This window comes from Eleutherodactylus coqui, chromosome 5, assembly GCF_035609145.1.
Source record: "Eleutherodactylus coqui strain aEleCoq1 chromosome 5, aEleCoq1.hap1, whole genome shotgun sequence".
NCBI classification, from domain to species: domain Eukaryota; kingdom Metazoa; phylum Chordata; class Amphibia; order Anura; family Eleutherodactylidae; genus Eleutherodactylus; species Eleutherodactylus coqui.
Window position 1 is genome coordinate 140,147,940 of NC_089841.1, and position 27,541 is coordinate 140,175,480.

General features: G+C 41.0%; 1 protein-coding gene across 2 annotated transcripts in view; it reads left to right on the forward strand.

Moving 5' to 3' along the window:
* SH2B3 (SH2B adaptor protein 3) overlaps positions 1 to 26,296 on the forward strand; it is a 176,725-nt gene extending 150,429 nt beyond the window's left edge. For both annotated transcript variants that reach the window (XM_066603242.1, XM_066603243.1), the window contains exons 6-9: positions 13,777 to 13,871; positions 17,717 to 17,931; positions 19,064 to 19,235; positions 21,625 to 26,296. In XM_066603242.1, coding sequence (XP_066459339.1) covers positions 13,777 to 13,871; positions 17,717 to 17,931; positions 19,064 to 19,235; positions 21,625 to 21,932 — 790 coding nt within the window. In that variant the 3' untranslated portion in view covers positions 21,933 to 26,296. The remainder of the gene's footprint in view (positions 1 to 13,776; positions 13,872 to 17,716; positions 17,932 to 19,063; positions 19,236 to 21,624) is intronic.
* Positions 26,297 to 27,541: the final 1,245 nt, after the last annotated feature.

Here is a 27,541-nt window from a genome sequence, read left to right on the forward strand (position 1 = left end):
CAAATCAATGGGAGCGTCATACCGCAATTACCGGTAACAAACAGATGTGTGAGAGCGGCATTAATCATCGACATTGTGTATCCAAATCGCCTTAAAGTGTACTAGCATAACACATTAAGTTATATTCGCAAATAAGACCTTCTTCCCTATTACTTTTAGAGTGCCTTTATGGGGTAACTTGTGTTCATATACCATGACCGCGCTGCATCGGGCAGCTATCAGAACAGGAAATGTTCACTTTAGAATTTCTACCTAGTACAACTTCATACTTCGGCCCCATTCACATAACCGTATGCATATTTACACACGCATGAGAGTAACATTATTGCGGAATTAACTGTGCTTTTTCATGTACATTTCGGCATATTTTACTGTCATTTTTGTTCCTGCAATGCATGTTCATTTGCGCGTGGCAAACAAAGACGCAGCAACTAAAATGGCCTATTAGTCTAATGAGTTTGAGATGTGTTTTTCCCAGCTGAATTAAGCAGCATATCACACATCTCCGAGCATATTGCGTGTGCATTTTTGCACACCCCCCCCCCCCCCCTACCCAATTGAAATTTAAGGGGACGGTTGGTGCGCGAATGTGCAGGAAAAGAGCATGCTGCGTTTTATTTTGCGCTACTGAAATGCGCAGGAAAAATACATGTGAACGACTCCATTGAAAGCAGTGGGTTCTATTTTCTAAGTATTGCGCAAGTGCATTTTTCACATGCAAATACATCTGTGTTTATCCAGCCTTTAGATGGGATGACTGTTGGACAAACGATGCACGACACTCGTCCCCATATGTACTCCCTCCCGTGCTCCTGCACAGGAGCGAGTATCATTGGCTTACAGCGGGGCAGCTGGAGGAGATTTCACTCCTCGCTCTCCCCCGCCCCTCTCCATTTACTTAACACAGCGCCCATTCAGTACCGAACGGCTGCTGTTTATACTGAACAATCATCATTCAATTTCGGGCATCGTTTGCCCATCAGGTCCTCCCATTTTTAAATGGACCTTAAGTGAATACAGTACAGTTAAAGGATGTTTGTCACCAGAAAACTGCCCTTAAACCACTGCTGACAATATATTGGCACTATTGTCATATGAAGGATCATTACTCCTCTTTTTCTGGAAGTGCAGCTGTCGGAGAGATATTGGGTTTCACGTGTTTCTCTAACTCTCTGTAAATCAGCTGCAATCACTCCAATAGGCGGTCTTACAGCTCATTCTCGTTCTGACTGGCTACCGCCTAGTCCTCTTCAGCCCCTCCCATTGCCTAATGATTGGCGCCGATTGCAGACGTCAATCATTGGACAAGGGAAGGGGCTGTGACTGAAAGATGTGTAAGTGGTTAAAGGATGTGATGTTTACATATTGGTGCCAAATATCACAGTATACCTTCAGAGATCTTGTGGAGGCCATGACTTAACAAGTCAGAGCTACTGTTGGCTGCACTAGTTAGACCTACATGATATTAGACGTGGTTTTAATATTAGGCCTGACTGGTATATATACCTAGAAATTGTATTAATAAAATCTACAGTCTGTCTCACAAAAAAAAAAAGTCCCCATATGTTTATGATAACGGGAAATTAAAAAAACGTTTGTCTCGAAAACTTTTTCCATAGAATGTAATTTATTATGCAAAAGTAATAAAACATAAACTACATATGTGAATTAAGTGAACATGCTATTTATACAGTGCCGTAAACAGCATAAAGATAATCGTAATTAGAATTTTTTTTCTTCCTTTTCATTCCTCAGTAAGAATGAATAAGGTTAGGGCTACACTGTGACTTGGGCCGAGACGGCGTGGGCGACCAAGTAGCCCTGTGTAGCGCTGTGGCCCCACACTCACATTGAAATCAATGGGGTCGCAGTGTGAGTCAGTTTGCCTTGACCTCAGTGGAGTTTTGCTTTACTTGTATGCCCCTCTAATAGAGAATTGGGTGTTACTTTGACAACTGCTCCTGTGCAGCCCAGTAATATGTAGATATCTTGTTACTCCTCGCGCTGGTAAAGACCTATAGTGTACAGAGAACCTTGGAAACTTGACAACAAGAGTGAGAACATTAGTAACCCTGCCATGTGACCCTAGTAAGTCCGTGCAAATTATTCAAATTTGCCCTACCTTTTACTTTAGAAGGTGTTGTTTAAGGTCACATTCATGCCAAAGGCATATCCACCGCAGATTTTTCAGATAATCCATGTTAGAATTAGAAGATAAGTTTAGGACTTCTGCCACAAATTGGCCGGCAGATTTGTACACAAATTGCTGTCCTTAAAAAGCTCCCTGTTGTCTTCTGAAAAAAAAAAGTCATTTTTAAAAAAAGATAAAAAAGGACATTTCAACAGAAATGCATATTTTGCATTTCTTTGCATATTGTGCATTTTATGATGCTCGAGGTGTATGTTGAGCTCATTTTAAGACGGAAACCTTGGATACATAAGAAAAGAAAAAAACATACACCAACTGACATACGTTTTTTACTGGATGCCTCTGGATGGGTTAGTGCCAAACCGTGTGCTCTTCCATGCTATGAAAAAAACTTAAACCCTGATGAAAAAACACCAGCACAGAAGCCAAATTTGCATCCATCAGGTGTAGAGATGAGCGAGCATACTCGGTAAGGCGATATACTGGAGAGAGCATCACCTTTTTCGAGTACCTGCTGACTCGTCCCTGAAGATTCAGGGTGGCCGCGAGGGTGAGCGCAGAGGGGATCGGGGGAGAAAGAGAGAGGGATCTCTCTCTCTCCCCTTGCCGCTCCCCCTCGCCCCCCCCCCCCCCTGAATCTTCAGGGACGAGTCAGCAGGTACTCGAAAAAGGCAATGCTTTCTCCAGTATATCGCCTTACCGAGTATGCTCGCTCATCTCTACTCAGGTGACTTGGGGGTCTATGGATTCATCTGTCACATACACCAGAAGCTTCCCCGGCACATGCAGTAAACGTACACTGTAGAGACCGTGAGAAAGAAGACGAAGTGCTACAATGTATTTATGACGTTGCTCAACGCTTTACGTAGATTAAATCCATTGATTGATATTTAATGTGTTGTTGAACCTTTTGACTGTTCTATATTTTATGTGTGCAGACTAGTTCTGAATGTTTGTATGCACTAGACTTCTTGGACTACTCTGGATTACAAGCAGAGGGTAAAGTCCCAGTCCGTTGTGATGCATGACTTGGAGTATCACCTGCTCCTGGGGAGCGTTGCATGTCTTATTTGCTGTGTAGGTGAAAAGTGTTGTTTCTAAGGCAGGAAGCTGAGGAAGTGCATGTTGACCTGTAGGGTTTGCATATGGTTCAGCCTGTAGCGCTATGCTGAAAGCCTTTTCCTGTTATTGAAATACCAAGAACTCTGTTAGCAATTAATCATTGTGTGATTTCCAGAGCTTGTCCTCCTCCAACACTGTTCTCCTTTCCTTGAATTTCCATGAATTACAAATATGCTTCCGGAGCTTTTAGAGGCTCTTTTTCGTAGCACTTCTGTTTTACAGGTGACATCTCGTGTCTTCAGTCACACAGGTTGAAAAGAGAATTAAGACAGAGCAATCATTTGCAGCTCTGGTTATTCAGCCTTAGTACAAATTGCATTCTCTTCTTAGTGCCTAGTCAAGTGTTTGCAGAGACATGGAGATGCTGCCACATGGAAACCCCTTTCAAAGGATCGCTTCTGCTCTTTTTTTGACATTTTTTTAATCCAAAATCTTGTTCTTCTTGTTTTCATGAGTTACTAAATTATCACCCTAAATTAAAAGTATCACAAGCTAGTTGCCACAGCATTTTCAATCTGCGCTGGGAGTTACAGCGTCAGACATGGAGTTCCAGTTGTAACCACTTGACACTCAAAGGCACTTCTGCAGCTTTAAGGCAACTGTATGATACCTGAGGCTATACCTGCAGGACTGACTATGGGCATTGGACCTTGACAACTGGAATGCCATATTTGTTGCTGCATCCTCTCGCTGTAGGCTGCAAATTTCAGAGGGAGTAGTGGTGCTACTGCTAATAGTTGGTAACACTGTCACCCAGAGGTGTAGAAGGGCTTTCCATCTGTCACTCGGGGCAGAGTGTCAGTTTGGTGCAAACACCCCTCCCAGAAACTTCGGACTGCACTTCCAGGTGCAGGGAGCCAGCGATAATGTCACTAACACCAGGGTCATGTGACAGCTGCAGTCAAACTTCAGCTGGTGATTAGCTATGACGGTCACATGACCTGGTGTCAGTGTTGTCAGCGCTCTGTACCCAGAAGTGAAGGCCAAAGAGGACGAGGTGCCAGCACAATAGCATAGCCCTGTATGTGCTCTCCCATAGACTTGTATAGGAGAGCGGGCACAAAGGACTCTGAAAAGTGTCAGATTTTCGTGTCGTGCACCGACTTCAAAGGGGGAACACCGATGGATCGCGGGAGGGTGTGCGATCCATCAGTATAAAAAATACATCCTTGTCATCCTCAAATAGCACTTAGTTTATGGTACTGTGGGGACGTGACAGGTTCCCCTTAAATTTTGATTTAGAAAAAAATTACTTCTGGTTTAATGAGCATTACTATCCCCAGACTGCTGGTACTGTGTTGGGTATGCATTTTGCGCCCAGCTATGCAAAGCTGTACCTGGCTATCTGGAAGGTAGAAGTAATTTACAAAAATAATCCATATGTCCACTATAAATTGTATATAGACAAAATATCATCATAACTTGTGAAAGTGATGTAATATAGCCCAAGGAATTCATGCAGTGAATGAATAGTAATTTGTTGAATTTAGTTTTGACTTCAGAGTGCGATATGAAAAAGTCACATTTTTAGAGCTGACAAATTCTTAAAGAAGAAAATAAACTCGAGTACTAAAACTTTTACAAGGCCGCTGATTGTAATAGTTACATCTTGTATATGTAGTGAGTGGGATGTTAAGGGATCCGCTAGGGTTCATGGTTACTACAAATCCTGACTCTCATCCGCTCTGCTACAAGTGAAAAAAAGGAAAATAGGGGATAATGGTGCTGGTAGTTTGTGACACCAGTCTGCAGTAGGCCGGAGTGAAGGGCAGCTGGGTCGTACTACAAAAAAAGGGTTTTGGCTGTTGCGGGTTGTAGCCACCTCCACCTGTAGGGTGGTGTAGTACGTGGCATAATGCTGTTCTCTAGTGAGAAGGAGCTCCAGGAGGCAGGGTAATGGTGAAACAGGTAAAACTCACTTTGCAGTTCCAGGTTGCATTAGGTTATGTACAGAATAGTTCAATCAATTCCCGTCCACAAAAATCTGGAGTTTGGTGACTGGAGATACCGCCCTTTTGGACAATGCGTCACATGTACACTGGAGATACTGTTCTCTATATCTTGCGTTGTATCTAGCACATTCTCTCAGATGTGGGGAATGGATGTCTGTCTGTCCTGTTTCCAGCTTTCTTTAGTCTTAATTCTTTCTTTTTCCCTATTCTAATCTTTCTTATGGTTTTCTACACCTTTACTTCTCACTGTACTAATAATTCATCTATCTCTAACTCTGCACTTACTTCTCTCTGACTTGTTTACATCTGCTACTCCTCAAGAGTGATCTTTCTGGAAACTGGGTGGGGCTATATGTAGAATGTAGGTCCTCCTCTGAGCATAGAGCTCAGGGGCCAGACATGGACCTAGTCTACTCTCTAATTGGGAATCTCAAATCACCAAATCCAGTATTTATCAATGGGCACATTAAAGTGACATACATACATTATTTAAAGTAAACCTTAATATTTAAAATCAACGATGTACATTCTCTTTATGTCGTACAACTCTTGGTCACTATACATACTGCCATTATATGGCTGAAAAACATAACTAAAGGGCAGTTTAAGGGAGTATGTAGAAACTGTACCAACAAACGATTCATACCTTCAAAAGATTATAAAAGTTGGCACATCCTAAAATATGACCTGGTATTAGAAAACTATCTGCCTGTAAAAGCCAAGAATAAAACCATTAACAAGCTGGCAGTAGGACAAATTACTGCATAGCTATATGCTAAAAGTTTTTCTTCCTTGCCTGATATGCAAGGAACTAAAAGTGTTTGATATAAAAAAGTTAAGTATGGCTTAGTTCCTTTTTTCTTTCATGGATGCTTCCCAAACGTTCGACATTGTGGACTTTAAATGCAACTCCACAGGAGTTGTACTCGTATATGTTCTACAATGTCCGTATGTTGGCTGTGCATGTGGGAAATGTAAAATAAGAAGAGCCAAACACTGCAAAAATATTGAAAAAATGAAAATTTAGATCACAGCGTATCCGCACATTATTTATGGTATTGAGCTAGTTAGGAGGGACTGGAGAGGTGATAACTTTGGGAGGATAATTAGACAGTGAGAAAGTAATTGGATCAATGTACTAAAAACCCTAATTCTATTGCCATCGCTGTGTATGGCAGCAAGTGCACTCAGCTGTATCTCACGCACACTGTCATGTGCAGTGTGACTTGTTTTTTTTTTTTTAAATCCCCGCTTTGTCTCATAGTGGCGTTGTATTGTATATGGACAGCGCTGCATACGCTACCCATAGAAAAAAATAGGACTATCCCTGCGTGATATGTGGTCATATACAGCATGCTTCAATCTTTTTCACACGTGTATCTACATGCAATGTTTACACGCTAATATGAATGGATCAGTGAAAATCCATATACTTGCATTGACTCCATTCACTAGGTATCAAACGGCCATACAGCGCGTGCGTAATATGCGGTGAAAACAGATATGTGAATGAGGCTCAAGTGAACCACATTTTTTGCAGATTAATTGAAAGAAAGATTTGGTTGAGATTGAGACGGGCATTGATCATGGCGGGAAACGTAGACGGAGTCAGGAAGATATAGGAGAAAGTAAAATGAGAAAAGTGAACATTTTGTCACAGAATAAGGACCATAAGCTCCAAGTAACAGATGTCAACGTATCAGTGCAAAACCAGCACTTAATCAATTAGGCATAGCTAATACAGTAAAAGAACCATCTACCCAGCCGCCCCATATCTTATCAAATATTTTCAGGACAGTCGTGAGCCATATACGTCATCGTACGAGGGAACTACCCTGTTCACTTCACATAGCCATATGTTTCTGATAGCTTTATTAGGATGTTTCCAATTAAGTAGGATTACTTTTTCGCATAACTCAATAGTAACTTAGACAGAGTATGCATCGCCCACGAGCCCGAAGAGACACACCTTGGGATGCACATTCCTCAACGCTCCCAGATGAGACTCCAAGAACTCGAGACCATCATGCCAGTAGTCCCTGCGCACGCTGCTCATATTTTGTGTGAGTTGCACCATTTTGCTCACAGAATACCTGACAATACATGACACATCACTCATTTCTTGTGTGAGTATGACACTCTGTCCCACATTAACTGACAATTGAATTTAGATTAATTACAGTCATCAGTCGTTCTATCATCATCTGGTATTGCTTAAATCACAGATTAGAGCTGGCAGTTCAAAACACTTGTGGAAATGAAAGCAATAAACCATTTTGATGCTTTATGGAATAAATGAATGCAGTTTACAGTCAAACACCAAAAACAGAAATGACTTAAAACTACACAATAAATGTTGCTTCTTTCCGCGTTCAGTTGACTGCCAGGAATGTGTGATTCCTCTGTTCCCATTCATCTCTATCGGGGATGCGCACAGAAGGAGTCATGCTGCCGGCGCTCACAAACTTCGAAGGGACATAGCGCAGGAACATGGCACCCAGTGAGTATAAAACAATGCCGCTCGGACACCCCATTCCCTGACCTTTGAGCCTCATAAAGTAGGAGCTCAGTTTTTCATACTCCTATGTGATACACTGAACAATAAGTGTTTAAACTGCATGATAAGTGAATGAGACGGCTGAAACTGAATGACAAACGAGAAGTGCACAATTCTCGTTCAGGGTTCAGTGTTTGGCTGTCTTTGAACTGAACGGCTATCACTTAGTTTTGCTCATTTGAATGATTTTCTGAACAATGATCGTTCAGTCTAAACGCAGCATCACCACAGTCCCTATTTACATAACCATGCCTTTATTTTCATGAGCATTTTCGCAAATGGATAATTTCACCTCTCTTGCTGATTCTACCTGCACAAATAGCCTCCCCAATGCTGATTGACCCTGGAGCCCTGGCACTGTATATTTTAAGTATGTCTGTACGCAGGAGAAGCAAGACGTTAGCATTTTCTTCAAGGATTAGCATGAAATCTGCAGTGTGTCTCAAGTGGGAATGATAGCATGCAGCCTCAGGTGTGGGGATCCCATCCCTGTTGGTTGGTAATTGTGCACACTCAATTAATGTTGTAAGAGGTAATTAAATGTTACCTTGTAGAGATGATATGATGAAGCTGCTGGACACGACTCAGTGTACAAGGTGAGAGAAGTCATTTGATGTTGAACAAGGTGAAGAATTCTGGGCTTGCTAACAAACATTTGCTGTGGCCACATATAGCATGATGACATAAATCTTAACATAGCCAAAGCTGTTAGAATGTGCGTCAGAGGCTCCTCTTGGAGCTTTTGGTGCAGATCAGGTCATGATAGCCCAGGCTGCCACACCATTTCAACTGGGAAAATTTCTCACTGCACTCTGAAAGCCACATGGACCCCATTATAGTCAATGGTTTTTCTGTTGTTCGGCTCTAAGGATGGAGCTGAATAATGGAAAAAGAACACTAATGTGAGCTTAGGCTTTATCTCATTGTACTGTTGGGAATACCTGACCCAGGCATATTTTGAAACAGGATGTTCTTTCACAGCGACCCTCCTGGCCTGGAGAAACAAAGATGGCCAAACCACTTCTCTGATTACCTGATGCACAATTTGTATGTTGTATGTACTATGTATTGATAGTCTGACACTGCATGCTGCTCTGACCGACCAGCACTGCTCATGTGGGCAGCAGTGGTTAGTCAAAGCAGGTGTAGTGTCTTACACTATTGATGACTACTAATGCATAGTGTGAATCGGGCAGTCGGAGAAACTGGTGCGGCCATTTTTGTTTTTCCAGGATTAGAGGGTCGCTTTAAGGCCTTCTCCACATACCTGAGCACCTGTTGATGTTATGGTGGCTGCTGTTTCTTCTGAGTTCTTCTTCTATGATTTGAGATAGATGATGTATCCCTAGAGAATTCGTAGAGTGTAAGCAGAAGAAGCTGAGTGAAGAGCTGACACGTCTGTCACGGCATATTGAGAGCACTTAAATGAGCTTTCAGTGTCTTTTTTTCTTTTTAAAACGGGCAACATTGAAAAGCAAAAAAAACAACATATACTCGCCAGCTCCAACCCCAGCTGCTACGCGTTCTCCCCGATGGCAAGCTGCAGTCAGCAATGTTCTGCATGTAGACTGACCACTGCAGACAATCGCAGGCCTCAGTGGTCACGATGATTAACTGCAGCGGTCAGTCTGTATATGGAACAACATTATCTGCAGCTTGTAAACAGAGCTGCCAAGAAGGACCGGAGGATCAGCGATGGAATGGAAGGGTTTCCGAGCCATTGAGTATATGCTCTTTTATTGCTTTTCACCATGTTGCCTGCTGTTTAGACAAAAACTCGGAAGGCCTTTTAATAACAGCTTTATAGTTTCTTGCAAAATACTAAGTTGAGGCGCAACACTTGTAGCCAATTTCATATTTCTGAAGAAGTTCTGTAAGTTCTTTGTGGTTTTTCCCTAAATGCACAACACTTTTTAAGAGAATGTGGCTTCTAATGTCCAGCACATTGTTGGTTTAGATTCTCAAATCTCTCCACTATGTATAGTGAGACCTCAGTTATTTTGACATTTTAATACTCCTTATATTTTTCAATAACATTCTCAGTCCTTGAGAAAGTTGATCTGGGTGGTCTTACTCTCATTAAATATGAAGCTTGGGTCATTTTTTAAATTTTAGCTGTCCTTAATGAATTTTGAGAAAATTTTGAAGGAGACTTTGTGATCTAGTTTATATTTTGACCCAACTTTTGCCTCCTTCTCTTGTATAATTGGTTGGTAGTTTGAACACCATGGGCAGTGTCAAGGTAGCTAAGATCAGGTAGATGTGGATCTGCTCTAGCCACTTGTAATTTACCATTGTGATTGTTTAGATTCTGAAACTTGTAATTATCGGAGTTATTTTTGGAAAATTGTGTAACTTGTTGAATGATTTTCAATTACTTCTATTACTTATGTCTACTCAAGTGCTTCTTATGCCACATTTAGGCATGTGACTGGGACATACTGTGCCATGTCTTTAAGTACCATCTTCATAGTGCTAACTGTAAGATCAATTTCGTTATTCTGACCTAGTACAAATTCTGATGTACGTGCCATAGGGTTTAGGTATGATCTCCTTTCTACCTTACAACTTGTTCTAGAATTGCTAGCCTTGTTATAGTTAATGGTTGTTCCCCTTCCTTCTGTAGGTCATATAATTGTTTCTGTGCATGCCATCTTTGCTGTGATAGATGCTTCTTTTTTATGTAGATGGCCTTTGCCATTGCAAATTTTGCTTCTATATGGGCCATAAAAGGTTGACCGATGTAAGATGAGCAGTGAGAACTTGCTTGTGATGGTATGGAGGATCCCCTAGTATATTGGGAAGCAGGTTAAACAAAGAATTATAGCCACCAAATAATGTTCACATTAGATGTGCCTATAGGTGACGTCTTCTCTGATTGGAGTCATTACTATTTGGGCCCAGACTGCCATGAAGACTTCTTTCAGCTATGGCTTGTCTCTGAACAAAATTCCCAACCTGCTACTACCCCCAGTGTCCCTCTCAATACCTATCCATAGTACTAGTGCCTGCTCTGTGGCTCCACAAAGTCCTAGTGCTCGCTCTATGACCCCACAAAGTGATAGAGCCCCCTCTTTGGCCCCAAAAAGTTAGAGTGCCCCCACCCCCATAATTCAAATTCTGTTGAAACTCCAGACAGCAGCTGGACAGTGTTCACAGTACTGTCAGATACTGTACAGCTCTTTGCAGAGTGTAGCCTGACTAATACTCCTGCTTCCTTTTCTCTGGAGCTCATGCAAAGCTGACAGCAGGAAATTGGAGGAGGAGTAAGGTTCTGCTCTGTACAGAGCCAGGTGGTGTCTGGCAGTACTGTGAGTTAACAAGGTTGTCTGGGACTTCTATTATTGATGACCTATCCTCAGGATAGTTGATTGGCAAGAATCCTGAGCAGGGGGCCAGGTGTCAGTGCGGACAGCACTGGAAGCAGATAGTACTGTCAACATTACAGCAGCCTGAAAGCTGTATCAAACAGGGCCGCTGCAATAAAGACAATGCTATCTGCTTCCAGCATTGTTCATAGTTCCAGCCATCAGCTGATTGGTGGGGACCCCAAGCTGCGGAACTCCGCTGATCAACTATGAATGATCTATCCTGAGGATCAGCCGTAAATAGTAACAGAACCAGACAACCCCCTTTAAGGAGTGCCTGACACATAATCAAGTGGGATGGAGCAGATCATTCGCATGGTCTGCCACCACTGGCAGCATGCCACTGTTTTGGAGACTGGCAGGATGTAGTTTCATATATATGTGCAATCCTAATTTCTGTTTAGGCTCTAGCCTCCATAATTATCATTTGTCCTTTGCTTGTTTAGTAGGTTGAACCTGTTTAACTCCAACAGTGATTTTTTTATGTTAGCGTTTATTAACCCCTTAAGGACCAAGTACGGTTAATATTCGGTGCTTGGTCCGGGCTTTAATCCCGGCCGATAGCAGAAGTACGGTGCAAGATTAAAGCCTCTATTTTTGCAATCAAGCAAGAGCAGGTCGGGTTCTCAGCTGTCAGACACAACAGAGGACCCAGAGGAGAAGGGAGAAACCGTTTTTAACCACTTCTGCCTTCTTTCCAGGCTATATAGCACTCGATGAGTGGTATGTACTAAACAGTGAAAGTATTTCTTGCACTATGCAACCCAGCGATCACGTGACCACTGAGTGCTCCCTGTTACAACAGAGTTGCAGGATCCTAGCAGACCCTGATCAGCTCTGCTAGTGACTATTGTCACTACAGGGGCATGTTTTACCCTGTAGCCTGAGCTCCTATGGATGCCCCAGCTACAGTGGATAAGGGAGGGGGGGGAGAGACAGAGAGACAATGTGAATGTCCCCTATAGATCTTATATGATCTCATGGGGGACATAGATGGTCAAAAAAATAGTTACAAAAATAATTTTTAAAAAAAACTTTACTAAATAAATATATTCATATGTCTACAAAAAAATAAATCTGGTAGATGAAGAAAAAAAAATAGAGCGGTAAAACCGCCATACGGTCCTTTAGCACCAAAATACCCTGGTCCTTAAGGGGGTTAAGTAAGAGTAATAGCTGTCAATCTTTAATACCGTAGTATTCATAAGCTTTATTAAGTTTTGTGTAAGTGCATCAGGGTTTTGCACTGTTACTGGTTTCACTGATAACTGTTATACAGTTTGAGGGTTCATTCTAGAAATGTGACAGAATAACAGACATTTCTTCCTTCATAGTTGTCTTGAAGTTCTAGTAATGGTTTAAAGGGGTCGCCGCCTTAAAAAGTAAAAGTCTACTTATGTATACTGTGGCATTGAAGGCTCCTTGCAGAATGGTGCAGCCGCTTTGGAGTACAATTGACTGCCGATTGAGGGGCATGTGGCAAAAGCCCATCCATCTGCACCTCCTACGCTCTACCCCTGCACCAGTGTCCTGCTTGTTTGGACCTGCATCCAAGAATGAAACTGGCACAGGCATAAGGTCGGTGCATGGGAGGAGCTGATGGACAGGGTCATGTCTTGTGCCCCTGCATCAGAGGCCAAGGCTGAAACTTGAATTTCTGCCACAGACTGGCCAACCGATCCGCATGCAGATTGAAAAATGTACAGCATGATCATTATTACTACGGATTCTGCACAATCTGCAGTTCTCTCCTTATTCCACGAAGATTTTTTTGTGGAGCATGTGAACATGTGAATGTGTTTATAATACTCCATTTACTTGCATTGCTGACAGAATGTCAGTGGATTCTGGCAGGACTTAGCTTGTAGAATCCATGCCTACATCCGTATTAAATCTTGAACATGTGCATATGGTCTTATGTTGTATTTCTCCTGCAGTGCTGTAAATGCAGCCCTGGTCTGTAATCCTAACAGAATCCTGAACCAGGGTTTAACAATGTATTTACATGGGGCTGGTTTCTTGCGTACATTATTGCAACTGTCCCCATTCATCTGAATTATTCTTGCAAATATTAATGTATCTGCCAAAACAACCCCATTTAGATGAATGGAACGAATTTTCAGTCACAGAACCCTCTGCAACAAATCTTCCTAGTGTGAATATGTCCTTAAAGAGAACCTGTCAGCTTGGCCATGCTATCCAGGCTGCAGGCGGCATGTTATAGAGCAGAAGGGACTGAGCAGGCTGATCTATAGCTTATGGGAAAAGAGTCAGTATAACGTGCATTTTATTCATTTAAATCCCTGCTCTTTCTTGCTTAGAGGTCCAATGGGCGGAGCCATCAATGACTGACAGCTATCTGTGCATGACTGTGCATATGGGGAAGGCTGGCCATCACTGATAGGACCGCCCACTGGACCTCCAAGCAAGAAAGAGCAGGGATTTATATGAATAACATACATGTTACACGGAATCTTTTCCCATAAAACTATATATCAGTCGGCTCAGCTCCTCCTGCTCTATAACATGATGCCTACAGTTTGGACAGCAGGTTCAAGCTGGCAAGTTTCCTTTAATGTTAATATACTTGATCTCTATGGATGCTTTAATCCATTTCCTTTATTTTAGGACAGAGGAGATTGATGGAGAGATGCAGGTGTCTTCTCCTTTAGATCCAGCATCGCAGAATCCCAATAGTGGCAGCACAGATTCCATTAACCAAGGTTTGTTGATGTCTTGTGAGTAGTATGGAATATTATAATGGAATATTATCTGCACTCCAGTATGAAATATTATTCGCTCACCCTCCTAACATCTAGATGGGCAATGTACAAATATAATATTAATTTCCATAAAGACTCTACTAAAAGATATAGGATTTTAGAGACTATGGTATCATATCAAATACATTTCTGTCTCACATTCGCTTTCAAACTTCTTTGAACACTAATACCTTTTAGTGGTCATAGCGTTTTAGACATTTATGGAAATTCTGCCAATGATTAGAATTACTTTAAATGCACTAAAAACATCCTTCATCTACAAAAGAGTGATACAGTGAAACGTCTCCAAAAGACCATCCCATTATCCAGATCAGATATTTAGACAAGGGACATATCTGTAAGCAGTCTACATGCTGGGAGCTCTCTGTATGTTCAGGCAGCAGGTGATTACACTGTACATACTTTTATTTGCAATAGTATTTATTATGTTTCACTACAAAAAACCCGTAGTACATGTTCATTAAATGTATACAAATCTGTTATTTCAAAAGGGAAAGATGGGCGAAAAGGGAAAAAAAGAGGGGAAAAGGATACGGTGCATTAATGTATCATTCATGAGTTCTGAAAGTGTTGTTAACCCAACCATAGTGTGAGATCTTCCGAAACAGTTCTTCCTTGTCAGCCAAAATACTATATTAATGATCATTAACCATTATCCAATTTAGTTAACATTTTCACTTTATCTAGTTGAGCAATTGCTTTTTTCCATGTGGTAATAATTGCAGTATTTTGCAGCCAACAATAAAAAGTTAAAGGGGTTGTCCCGCGGCAGCAAGTGGGGTTATACACTTCTGTATGGCCATAATAATGCACTTTGTAATGTACATTGTGCATTAATTATGAGCCATACAGAAGTTATAAAAAGTTTTTTACTTACCTGCTCCGTTGCTAGCGTCCTGGTCTCCATGGTGCCGACTAATTTTTGGCCTCCGATGGCCAAATTAGCCGCGCTTGCGCAGTCCGGGTCTTCTGCTGTTCTCTATGGGGCTCCGTGTAGCTCCGTGTAGCTCCGCCCCGTCACGTGCCGATTCCAGCCAATCAGGAGGCTGGAATCGGCAGTGGACCGCACAGAAGAGCTGCGGTCCACGGAGGAAGAGGCCATCTTCAGCGGTGAGTAGAGAAGTCACCGGAGCGCCGGGATTCAGGTAAGCGCTGTGCGGGTGGTTTTTTTAACCCCTGCATCGGGGTTGTCTCGCGCCGAACGGGGGGGGGGTTTAAAAAAAAAAAAACCCGTTTCGGCGCGGGACATCTCCTTTAATGAATCTGAGTGCATATTTCGACATACATGGAGTCATTTAACCCCTTAGTGACGGAGCTTTTTAGCTTTTTTCCATTTTCGTTTTTTCCTCCTCCCTTTTAAAAAAATCGTAGCTCCTTGATTTATTTTTCGACGTTGCTGCATGAGGGCTTGTTTTTTGTGGGATGAGTTGTATTTTTCAATAGTACTATTTATTGTGTCATATAATGTACTGAAAAACTTTTTAAAAATTCTAAGCGGAGAGAAATGGAAAAAAAAACCCTGACATTCCACCATCTTTCGGTGCGTCCGGTTTCTACAGCGCACAAACTGCAACAAAAATGACCCAATAACGTTATTCTTTGGCTCAGTACAATTACTACAATACCAAACTTGTATAGTTTTTTTTTTCTGTAGTACTTGAATTGTTTTTTTTAAGATATGTAATTTTTTAAAATTCTTTTCTGTGTCCATTTTCTGCGCACAATAACTTTTTTTTTTTTGTCGACATAGTTGTGTAAGGGTTAATTTTGTGCGGTACGTACTGTTTCCATTGGTACCATTTTCGCATACAATTGGCTTTTTGATCGCTTTTTATTAAATTTTTTTCACGGAGATAGGGCGACCGAAAAAGTGCATTTCGGGCGTTCTTTATTTTTTATTTTTTGACCACGTTCACCGTACGGGGTAAATAATACATTACTTTGATAGATCAGACTTTTATAGACGCAGAGATACCACACACGTATTTTTGGTTTATTATTTTGATTTTTTTTTATTGCAAATATGGCAAAAGTTTTTTTTTTTGAACTTTTTATAACTTTTTTTAAAATAATTACTAAAACTTTATTGATCTTATTTTTACACTTTCTTTTAGTCCTCCTAGAGGACTACAACATGCAATGCTTTGATCACTCCTGCAGTATGACGTCATACTGTTTTTTGACAGACAGTCTATCAAGCCACCCCACGGGTATGGCTTGATAGGCAGTCTCCTAAGGCAGCCCTGGAGCCTTTCAGAAGGCCCCTGGCTGCCATGACACCTGCACGGCTCCCCTGATCTCACCGTGAGGAGGGCCGTACGGGACCCCTGAACATCGTTCGGGGGATTTAAATGCCGCTTTCAGAATTGACAGCAGCATTTAAAGGGTTAATAGCCGCGACCGTCCGATTGCGGCTATTGCCCGCGGGTGTCAGCTGTAATGAACAGCTGACGCTCACACTGCATGCAGGGAGATAGCGGCGCTATCTCCCTCCATACACGTCCTGCAACATCAGGATGTAAAAACACTATAGGGCAGTCAGTAAGGGGTTAATTTAACAAAGTTGGATAGGAGATGGGTTGCATTTTATTACCTCAATCAATATTAGACTATTATATATTTTTCTCCAAAAGCAGTGCACTTTGGAGTATTCCTACTATATATGAATGGAAGTAAACACGTTCCCATAATCTCTAACGTAATGGTGAGGTGAAAGGAAACCTTTTGTCTAATCTAGCCATCTCACTATTGTGTATCTTAAATATCTCCTTAAAAAATGTAACGAAGGAAATTTCAAGTCCATCAATAAAACCCCCTGAACAGTACTTATTTTTATCTAATGTAGTGTACTATATAAACTGCCTAGTGGGGGACACAGACACTCCTATTACATTTACTGATTATGATCACACAGCTCCTGTCTTGTCTTCTTATAATAGAGGAGATCACAGCTCAGCCTCCTGACTGTATACTTGTGGTCTGTAGCTTATTTAGGTGAATATAGAATACAGATGGTGATGGCAGTGTTGCAGAGATAGTACAGGCTGTAGCTGGTCATGTGATGCTTTGCTGATGCATCATGGGATTAATGGGAAACAAACATCCAAATGGTACTAACAGGAGGCTGCACTGCAAGGAAGTAATGACAATATACAGAGGAGATGTCCAGAGTGTGACAGGCAATAAGCTGAAGGGGGCAGAGATGGAGAAATGTGTTTTCAGTGGAGTGGCCCTTTAAGTCTGTCCCACAAAGCTGAATCATCTGCAAGTGCAAACAATCAGCTGATAAACGAGCAAAGGCTTGTTCTTCAGCTTATTGGCTTGTTTGTGTATGCATGAAAATGCTTGCACCTCAACTGCAAATGTCCTTTTCTAAACGGGGAGATGTGCAGCTGATGAATCATAGCTGTAAGAGGACAAATGAGCAATATTAACCCCTTCCAATCCACTGTCTGAAGACATTCTGATTGAAGGCTGATGTCTGAAGACATCCGGCAGGGTATTTTCTATATATTATTGGCCACTCTGTTGTTGGGTGGGCCTCTCCAGCATATCCCATACCGCATCACTGGCTCTAGCCAGCAGATGGTGCCATTGTATAATGGCAGAAAGAGAAAACCCACTAGGAAACCCTGAATCCAAAATTGGATTGCAAAGGGTTAGTCATCGTTTGTACCCATAGAAGTGATCCTTGACCTATGTGAATGGCATAAAAAATTTGCCAATTGACATGCTTCTGTATAATGTATGACTTTTTAATGTGTACTAAATATTATTCTCCTCAGGTGCCACCGTCCTTGTGCCTCCAGAGCAGTGCTGCCACAAAACTGACTATTTTTTGTCATCATATCCGTGGTTTCATGGACCTATCTCCCGGGTGAAGGCAGCGCAGCTTGTTCAATCTCAGGGATTTGAGGGACATGGAGTCTTCCTTGTGAGACAAAGTGAAACACGCAGAGGAGAGTATGTCCTCACATTTAATTTCCAAGGCAGAGCTAAGGTAAAAAACATCTGTAAGAACATGTTCACACGTGTTCATATGTAACCGATATAAGTAACTTAATGCATGGCTACAGATCCAAAGGTAGAAGAACTCAAAGTCTCTGCATTTATTAATGCCAGTTCTGCACATGCCTGAATATTGCTATGTTGTGTTTTGTATAATTATATTTACAAGAATGTATTTTATTTTTTGTATATATTCAAATGCTTATATACAGTTGCAAGAAAAAGTAAGTGAACCCCTCTGGAATTACCTGACTTCTTGCATTGATTTCTAATATAATGTGATCTGTGCAGTGTATTTTGGTTAAAAATATGCCAATCATTCCCTATCATGGTGATCACATGCCTAAAAACAGACAGTTTGTGTTATCACTGAGCAGATGCTAGGAAAGCGGTTATCATTGGGATCGTACTGATAAGCCTGTGTAGGGGAACACTGTGCTACTTTGAAAGAGGACCTTAGATTTACATTGCTGCTGCCCTGAGTATGTGCTGCTGTGATGTAAATCTAAGTTTTGTAGCCCTACAACGTACATGTCATCAGACATATTTTATTGTTGAGAGCAGAGGCGTAACTTGAAGCTCCTGGGCCCCAATGCAAAACCTGTAACAATGGTTTATTCATAGTACAGGGCTCCCTATATGGAGAGGAGAAGCCTTATGGGCCCCCTAAGGCTCCTGGGCCCGGGTGCAACCGCATCCCCTGCATCCTCTATAGTTACGCCATTGGTTGAGAGTCCAGGTGCTGGTCGATGGCTAGAATGAAGCAGCAGAAGCACTCATCAGAGCGTTGCCTTTGTTCACTAGCTGAAGACGGGATCAGTAGAAAGCTTTGATTTTACGATTGATGGTGGTATTAGCACCTGCATTCTCACCAATCAAAACTTTTGATATGTTCCTATAATATGTCAAAAGTTTGAATGTAAAGTTACACTTCAAAAAATTGATTATTTTCTGATGACAATTCCCTTCGAGGAACTTAGAGTCTAATACTCTGCTATGACTATTCTGCACTGTTAATGTATTTCTGGAGGACGCCTTTAATATGCAAAATCCTTAGTTTTCTAGGAATCACAATAAGATGCTGTAAGATAAACTACAATATTATTCGTTAATCTATTTTCTAGCATCTGCGTCTCACGTTGACAGAAAGAGGTCAGTGCCGAGTCCAACATCTCCGCTTCCTGTCTGTAGTAGAAATGCTTCACTACTTCCGTTTGCACCCGATACCACTGGAGTGTGGAGCTGCTGGAGATGTGAAGTTGTCTAGTTACATAGTATCAGCTGGTCATTCACAAGGTAATTGTTTGTTATTAATGTGAGATTATTTGCCCATCAACACATTGTACAGTATGTATGGCTCATCTGACTGTCTGCAGCCTGGAAAATGGTTACAATGCTTCCATATGCTCCCATCAACCAAATGTGTGGCTTTTTGGCAGATGAACACAGACTTGTGGTGGAGGTGGAGGTTTATGTGGAGTCCTTTGTTATATAGAACAGGCTTCAAAATAATCATTCACATTAAATTCCTGACTCCATAGAAAGAAATTACGGTGGTTTTATGCAGGGCTTTCTTTTTTTAACAAAAGCTGCAGTTATTGCAGTACAGCAGTTTTTCACGTAGTGTTTTTTTTGTCAAAGCCAGCCATGGATTCAAAAGCTACGGAAAATATAAAAGAAGGACTTCTCCTTCCTGCGGAACCCATTTCTGTCTTTGGCGCAAAAAAAAAATCACTTGTGAAACTTCTGTAGCATTTTTCCAAGAAATGCTTTTTGAACACTAGAAGCTATGGGCACCTTGAACATTAGAAAAAAATAATAATTTTACATACAGTAAGCCAACAAAATCCTGTTGAAGATTTAACCATGATAGAAATCACCATGTACTTATTTCGAGGGAGGGGCTATAATGAATCCAGACCCTCCCTGTTGATCCAAGGAAACGTAACAGAATGCTTGGTCTCAGAATTAATTGGTCCCCTTTAATGTAGGCAGTACATGCAGATATTTAATGAAGAATGTATAAAACAGAACAAAGCATAAAAGACCAAAAAAAATTATATATAGGGACTACATATAACCGGCTGGTACAACGCGTTTCAGAGCACAGGCTTCTTTCTGAAGCACCGTAAGGAAGATAATAATGAACAGAAAAGCCACATATATATATAAAACAAAATGCACTAAGTGATCAGGATAAAAAAGTGCACGGAAGTGCCCATAAATGTGTGTGAATGATTGCAGGAAGGCGGGCACGGCCGAGTGCGCTAGATCGGGCGTGTGTTCTATAATGGAATTGGAGGATTCTGGTTTGTTTTAGACACTCTGTATTTCTCATCCATATGCTATGATTAAGATTTAAGTATGGTTTGAAACACATAAGGGTGAACATGATGTCTATATCAAGGCTATATAATAAAGCCTACAAGTTCTGTCCATGCCGCAGGCTTGATCCTCCATGTCTCCCTACTGACATGATGCAGCACTGTCGTTCTGTGCATTCTAGTGGCATTTGAGCATGCAGGATTTCACTTTTCCTTACCAGCATCACTGAGGCAGTCTCTCTTTTTTATTTTTTTTGGTTCAAGTTCTCAGACAACCTCTGTAGCAGAAATGAGTGACATATTCTTGTCTTTCTCTACTATGATCTCATTGCTTATCAGAATGTCAAACTTAGAATGTTTTGTTAAGAATTCCTAAAGTAGTAAGTATTTCTGATATTGTCTAAATGCACACAGAAACCAAAGCGAATCTTACAGGTTTTTCGTACAATAAGAGAGGTTTTATTTACTGTGCAGCTGCGTCTCGCTCAGAACTCGCTGTTCAAATTTTCATTTCAGAACTGAATTGATTCATTGATGGCAGCCTCAGATGTGTGTCAGGCGAACAAAGTTATCCATTGCATTAGCTAGAAAGTGAAGCTCAACCTTTCATGGACATACACTATACACACTATATATTCAGAAAATGTAACATCTATGTAGTATAAATTATTTGCATGCTTTGCTGGATCACTGGTTTACTCTGTTGTTACTTGCAGACTGGCTACTTAGCTTATCTAAGCCTCATTCTACTTACGACTGCTCAGCTGAAAACACAAATACCTGTTCCTGATTTACATAAGCACATCCAAATAGTTTGATCAACATTCATTGCTAGTCACTATTCCATACTTAAAATATTAAATTGAAATATAATAAAATTAACAGATTGAACATCTTACTTAAACAGGGAATTAAAAGCTGTCTGTTTGTGTCTGTAGAGGGAACTTGTTGGGTAATGTAGTCCTGTGATTACAGCAGCATAGGCATTGAGTCAAGCAGGCAGTCTGTCTGATGTGTGAGAGGGCTGCGGAGTAGGGAAAAGTATAATATGAACTAGTGACTGGGATGCAGCTGCACTGTATCTGTAACAGGGCTCTTTTATGTGACTGGAGTATAAAATAAGAAACCAAAAATATAGCATTTTTATATTGCAGCAGCGATCAGGACATTGCCTCACTATCTCTTTTTAATATGTTCTTGTAAATGTGTATCACATTAAGATAAAATTACTGCAAGGTGCAATTCAAACTTGTTGATTAGCTTGCAGGGTTTTTAAAGCTGGACTCTACATTCAGGTTTTTTATTAATTTGTCAAGTTTGATGACAACTGCTCCAAATAACTTTTTGTCTCTATTCAACAGACCAAAGCCCTACTGTCTGTCCGTTACTGTTCCCACTGCCAATCCAGAGAACAGGTTTGGAACACAGTGTTTACCCCTTCCATCAACCAAACCTACAGAGAAATCCCTATGCGGATGACATGCTTCCTGGCTCCTACTCTGAGCAGATTTTCCACTTTGTACCCCCGCCAGAAGAGCTTGAGCGGAACTTCCTACGCAGTGAGTCCAGGAGGGCACAGTCAAGCAGTCAGAGGGAATCTGACTACGAGATGGACTCGGCCTCAAGGGGCCATATACGAGCAATAGACAATCCTTACACTCCTTTATGACAGTGCGGTGGTGTGCTGTAAATACTAAACTGACACGTTTACCTTCCTACAATCACAAAAGCCTTAACACATGCTGATCAAGCCAAGAATGTAATCTGTCTTTTTTTTTTATTGTGGATTAGTTCTTTATATTGCAGGGATAAGTAAAGTTGTACATCCCCTTTGGGTGTAATTGTATTAGGCCTGTTAAAGGGCCCCGCTTTCTCCTGCCTGGTATGCCTGTGCCACTATAGAGTGCAGTCAAGGGTTAAGTTGTAAGTAACTTATCAGTTCGTTTTCATGTTACTGTTTACAAAGGCAGTTATGTAAAGGTGAACTGTTTCAGTTCCAATAGATGTGTGGAGTAGTTGTCCTCTTCTGTGTCAAGACAGTCCCACTGCAGAGACTGACAGGCTAGTTTCAGGTAGCACTTAACTTTGGGCCTACAGTATTATCTACAGGAGTTTGGTCAGTGTTTAGAACACAGATATGCATCAAACTTGATCACTAGCTAGGTAACTATGTAAAATTGCATTTAAGTAGCCCATACTAAATCTGTCCTTTGGGGTGACAAAGACAGTGGACAACCAAGTAGTTCCATCTGTCTGTTGAGAAGATAGAAGCCATGTTATTGTGTGAGCAGAGTGCGTGTCCATCCATTAAGGAGAAGAGGGACTATTAGTTGTGTAACATATACACTGAAGTATTTCATATTCACAGTGTAAGATTTGTGCCTTAAACTAGGACATTATTGACACTAGTACAATGTCACATTGTCAGACTTCTATAGGAGACAAGTGATTACAGAAAGAAATATGGCAGATCCTTAAATGTGCAACATGCAGCTCGGAACACGAGATTATTTACTTAAACTATTGCCATGTAGTAAATGCACAAATGAAAACACTTTACTTCCTACAACCATTGATGCAGGAACGGGCAATGGCTTTGCCATATAAAATGCATTTGGAAAGTCTTAAGACCCTTTTACTTGTTTTTACATTTTATGTTGTGGCCTTGTGCAAATTAAAAAAAAAAAAAGTTTTTTTCCTCATCATTCTGCACTCATTACCTCATAATGACAACAGAAAACTGAATTTTAGAAATCTTTGTACATTTTCCACACCCCGTACTCTGTACTTAGTTGGGAGAGATTACAGACTCCAGTCTTCTTGGGTGTGATGCCACAAGGTTTGTACGCCTGGATTTGTGGATTTTCTGCCATTCTTCGCTGCAGCTCTATCAGGTTGGATGGGGACTGACTGTGGACGGACATTTTCAGGTCACCACTGTGCTTGACTGTAGAGATGATATTGACCAGGTGATGAGCAGGGCCCGGCTTCCTCCAGGCATAACACTTTGAATTGAAGCCAAAAAGTTCAAATTTTGTTTCATCAGACCAGAGAATCTTCCTTCTCACAGTCTAAGATACTTTTTGGCAAAAGCCAGGCAAGCTTTCTTGTGCCCATTACTGTGGAGAGGCCTCTCTGACATAAAGCGGAGAGTAGTGCTGTGCAGCAGTGATGGTTGACCTTCTGGAAGTTTCTCCCATCTGCACACAGGATCATTGGAGCTCAGCCAGAGTCACCATTGGGCTCTAAGACACCTCTCTTACCAAGGCCCTTCTCTTACGATTACTTAGTTTGGTGGATCGGCAGCTCTAGGAAGAATCTGGGTTGTTCCAAACGCCTTCCATTTAAGAATTATGAAGGCCGCTGTGCTCTTCGGATCTTTCAGTGCATGGGACATTTTGTGTAGCAGTCTCCAGATCTGTGCCTTCACACAATCCTGTCTCAGCCCTACAGGCAGTTCTTTCCTCCAAACCTTGTTTTGGCTCTGATATGCATTGTGAGCTGTGAGACCTTAAATAGACTGGGGCGTGTCTTAAAATTATGTCCAGTCAACTGTATTTACCTCAGATGGATTCCCATCAAGGTGTAGAAACATCTCAAAGATTTTTTTTTCAAATTACAAAGATTTCGAACATTCTGTTTTCACTTTATTATAGCGTATTGAGTGCAGAATGATGGGGTAAAACGTAGTTTTGTTTTTTTATTTCTACAAGGCCACAACATACCAAAATGTAAAAAAGTGGAAGACTCTGAAGACTTTCCTGAATGCAGTGTAGTTTAATAGGAGTTAGAGCACATATATTGATCTGTCCTGAGCTGTCGAACATCTTTAAGCATTATCTTTGTACATACAGTACATCAGTTTTCACATCCCAGATAAAAATAAAAAATAAAAATCAATAGCATAGGCAAGGCTTAATACGGGTGAGCATTCCACCTGTTCACAAAGACTTATTAATATCATGTGTCTTCTTGATCACAAAGAGCGAATATATATTCTATAAATAATGACTTTCCTGATGTATTTAATCCCAGGAGCTTTATAATACAGTCTGTCAGCATAACATTCAAGTTTACCTATGCGATAATGATCTGGTCTTCTAATTCTCTCTCTTTTCATCTTATGTTATTTATATCACTCTCTAGCTCATGCCTTGAGAGTTAAGGTCCATTTACACACACGGATGATTGCTCAAAATTCATCAGAAACGGACAGTTTTGGGCGATCATTTTGCATTAGCTACTAATGGGTTATTCAGCTCATTAGAAACTAAGTAGCTTCTTTTGCATGTATTTAGAGAACAGCGGGTGGTCTGTTCTCTAAATGCATCAGGGGGACAGCTGCTGAAAGAATGTTATCAGCGCTGCCTTCGGAGAACTTAGCGTGCGGTCCGTCTTATCAGGGACCACGGATTTTAAGCTGAGCTGAACTCGGCGATGGACGAAAAGTGCATGGTAAGTGCACGATGGGCGCACATTTAGACGCAACTGCTATCACTCAAAAGATGGCTTTTGAGTGATAATCGTTGCGTGTAAATGTACCTTTACTTGATATCTACATTGTGGCCTTCTTAGAAATGTACCTAGAGAGCTCTCCCAATGGGCTCCACACACATGTATTTTATTGTGAGCTGCGTGATGAAAATAGTCTTCCCTTAGATCAGCACTTAATACCAGCCAGCACTTTTACTTTACTAGTGTCCCCAAATGCCCAATGTTATAGGGGAAGGTGGAGTGATCACTCCACTGTGTATTTGTGACATGGGCATAATGTCTGTCTGCATTGTTCTAAATGCAGCATGACAGAGTACTTTCACATGCGGTTACTGACAGAGATATCTGTAAGAAGGGGTCTGATTGAAATGTATTCAGGGTAGAGGTAGAGCACCCAAACAATGGAATGGAATGGGATAAAAGAAAAGTAAATAAAACACTGCTTAAATTCTAACGTTCAATGCCGATATGGTGCAGAAGCATATACTATAATTTTCAAATAGAAAGTGAAAAACTAAGCTTGTCTACGCCTGGTCATTTCTATAAAAAAAAAAAAGCAATTTATAAATATACAAGGAGCAATTTCAGTTGTGTCCTGTATGGAGAATGAGGTCCGCTTTTAAGTGTCTCTACACACATATAGTTCACGTCAAAGTAAGAGGGTGGAAAAAAAACTTTTAGCCCTTGCAAACCTTACCAATCATCTCTGCTCATAGTTCAGGGACAGTTATGCCTTGAGTTGATAACCTGGGTGATCTGAGTTTCAGTTTCATATTACTGTTGGATTCAGCTCAAATCTACATTGGCATTGTGCGAACAGCCAAGAAGGGAAGAAGCCTGATAAGCCATACTATTCTCCATTTCAACCTGCATATTTTAAATGGGGAGCTTCTTTAACCGAAACCTAAGAGATGTGTTTGTAAATAACAACAGATATTATTCTATACATTTTTTTTCTGTATCCATTAAAGGAATTGTACCGGAGTGAACTTCTATCACCTATCCATAGGATAGGTGAAAAGTCTGATTGGTAGAGGTCTTACCACTGAGACTTCCACTGATCCTGAGAATGGAGGTCCTGTGACCCCCTATTTATTTTCCCTGTTCTCTTCGCATTGAGGAGATTGAATGGATCAGCAGTGGCATATGAGTAGTGCAGCTCCATTCATTTGCAATGGGACTGCTGGAGATGGCCAAATGCTTGTACTCCATTTCCATCAGCTCAACTGAAATGGATGGAGCGGAGCCATGCATTCTTTACTACCACTCCATTCAGTCTGACATCGTTGTGGGTGGCCGCAGTGACAAGAAGGGGTCATGGGACCCTTGTTCTCAGGATCAGTGGGGGGCCTTAGTAGTGGGACCTCCATAAATCAGACTTTTGCCACCTAATTTTAGTACAAACCCTTTGAAGACAGGTAAATGCTGAGATGCAAATAGTCATGTCAACCAACCCAATGTTACCAATGATATTACATTTTATTTGTCATTCTGCAAATGTGACAGATCGAAAAATAAATGCAAACATCTGATGTGAAATGGTGAGCCACAGCACTGTTTATTTCATTAGTTTAATTATACATTCACTTTATCCCTCATTTATAATTCATAACAAATGTTTACTGCACAAGATTCTGTTCTGACGTTTCATATATACGTCATAATCCGGATGCTGTAAATTCTGCTGACTTATAACAAATCTGTCAGTTTGTAGAATTGGGCTTTTCCACATGGGAGATTTCCATGTCCAGGTGCGGTCCATATGTTGCAGTTGACTGCACACTGAAACATTATATACAATGGGGCTATAAAAACATGCATTATTTAATGTGGACTGTAAAAAAAAAAATGCAGCATGCCCCATTCTGGTCTGACATCTTGGGCAATAATCACACATTCAAGTCAGTGGTGCACAAAAAAAAAAAAAAAGTGGAGTACATACAGGATATTCATGTGCACTTCTTTCTCCACTGAGCAATGCTGGGAAAAGTTCTGCTACCTTACATTTTTTGGCGTGCAAAAAAAAAACAACAATGGCACAGATATAAAAAATGAACACCTGCAACACACACATTCACCATACACATGGATTAACATCTGGCAGTTTTTCATTCACCAAAATAATACATGCTTGTCTGAGTAAGCCCTTACAGCGATACTAGATTTTCTGTCAGAATAAAGGGTGTAGGCTTCATAACATGTTATGGCATATCAGCGGGATATGTAAGAATTGTATACACCAATCGAAAATAATAAAAGGGACTGAAGACCATCCGTTGTGCATTTAAACAAAAGAAAACAAAAACACAGCTCTTCTAAGAACCTACAGTGCAGGAAGCTGCAGCACAGCCACATTTAAGGGAATGAGGCCCATACAGTTCCCTGCCCAGCAGATGAATTAGAGGAGCACTAGTGATGCATGGGAAAAACGGAACAAACTGCTAAGTTAGAAAGCTGGAAAAAAAGTAGAAGTGTATGAAATGGTAGTGAATGGTAAGTATTAAAACCAATATAGCAGTTTGTTCCTCAGTTCTCCAGTTAGTCATCCACTGACTTTTATTTCAAGACCCAAAGATAAGCGCTGCGGAATAAGTTGGCGCTATACAAATAAAGATTATTATTATTATTATTATATGGCATGCTGCATGGTGTGCTAGAGTAAAAATATTATGCTGAGATTAATTTGGTGATTTGCATTTTATTTTATAAAAAAGACATGGAAGACGAATAGCAAAGTATTCTGTGTACAAACTAGAAGAGAAATGCTGTGACGTTGGTGACTTA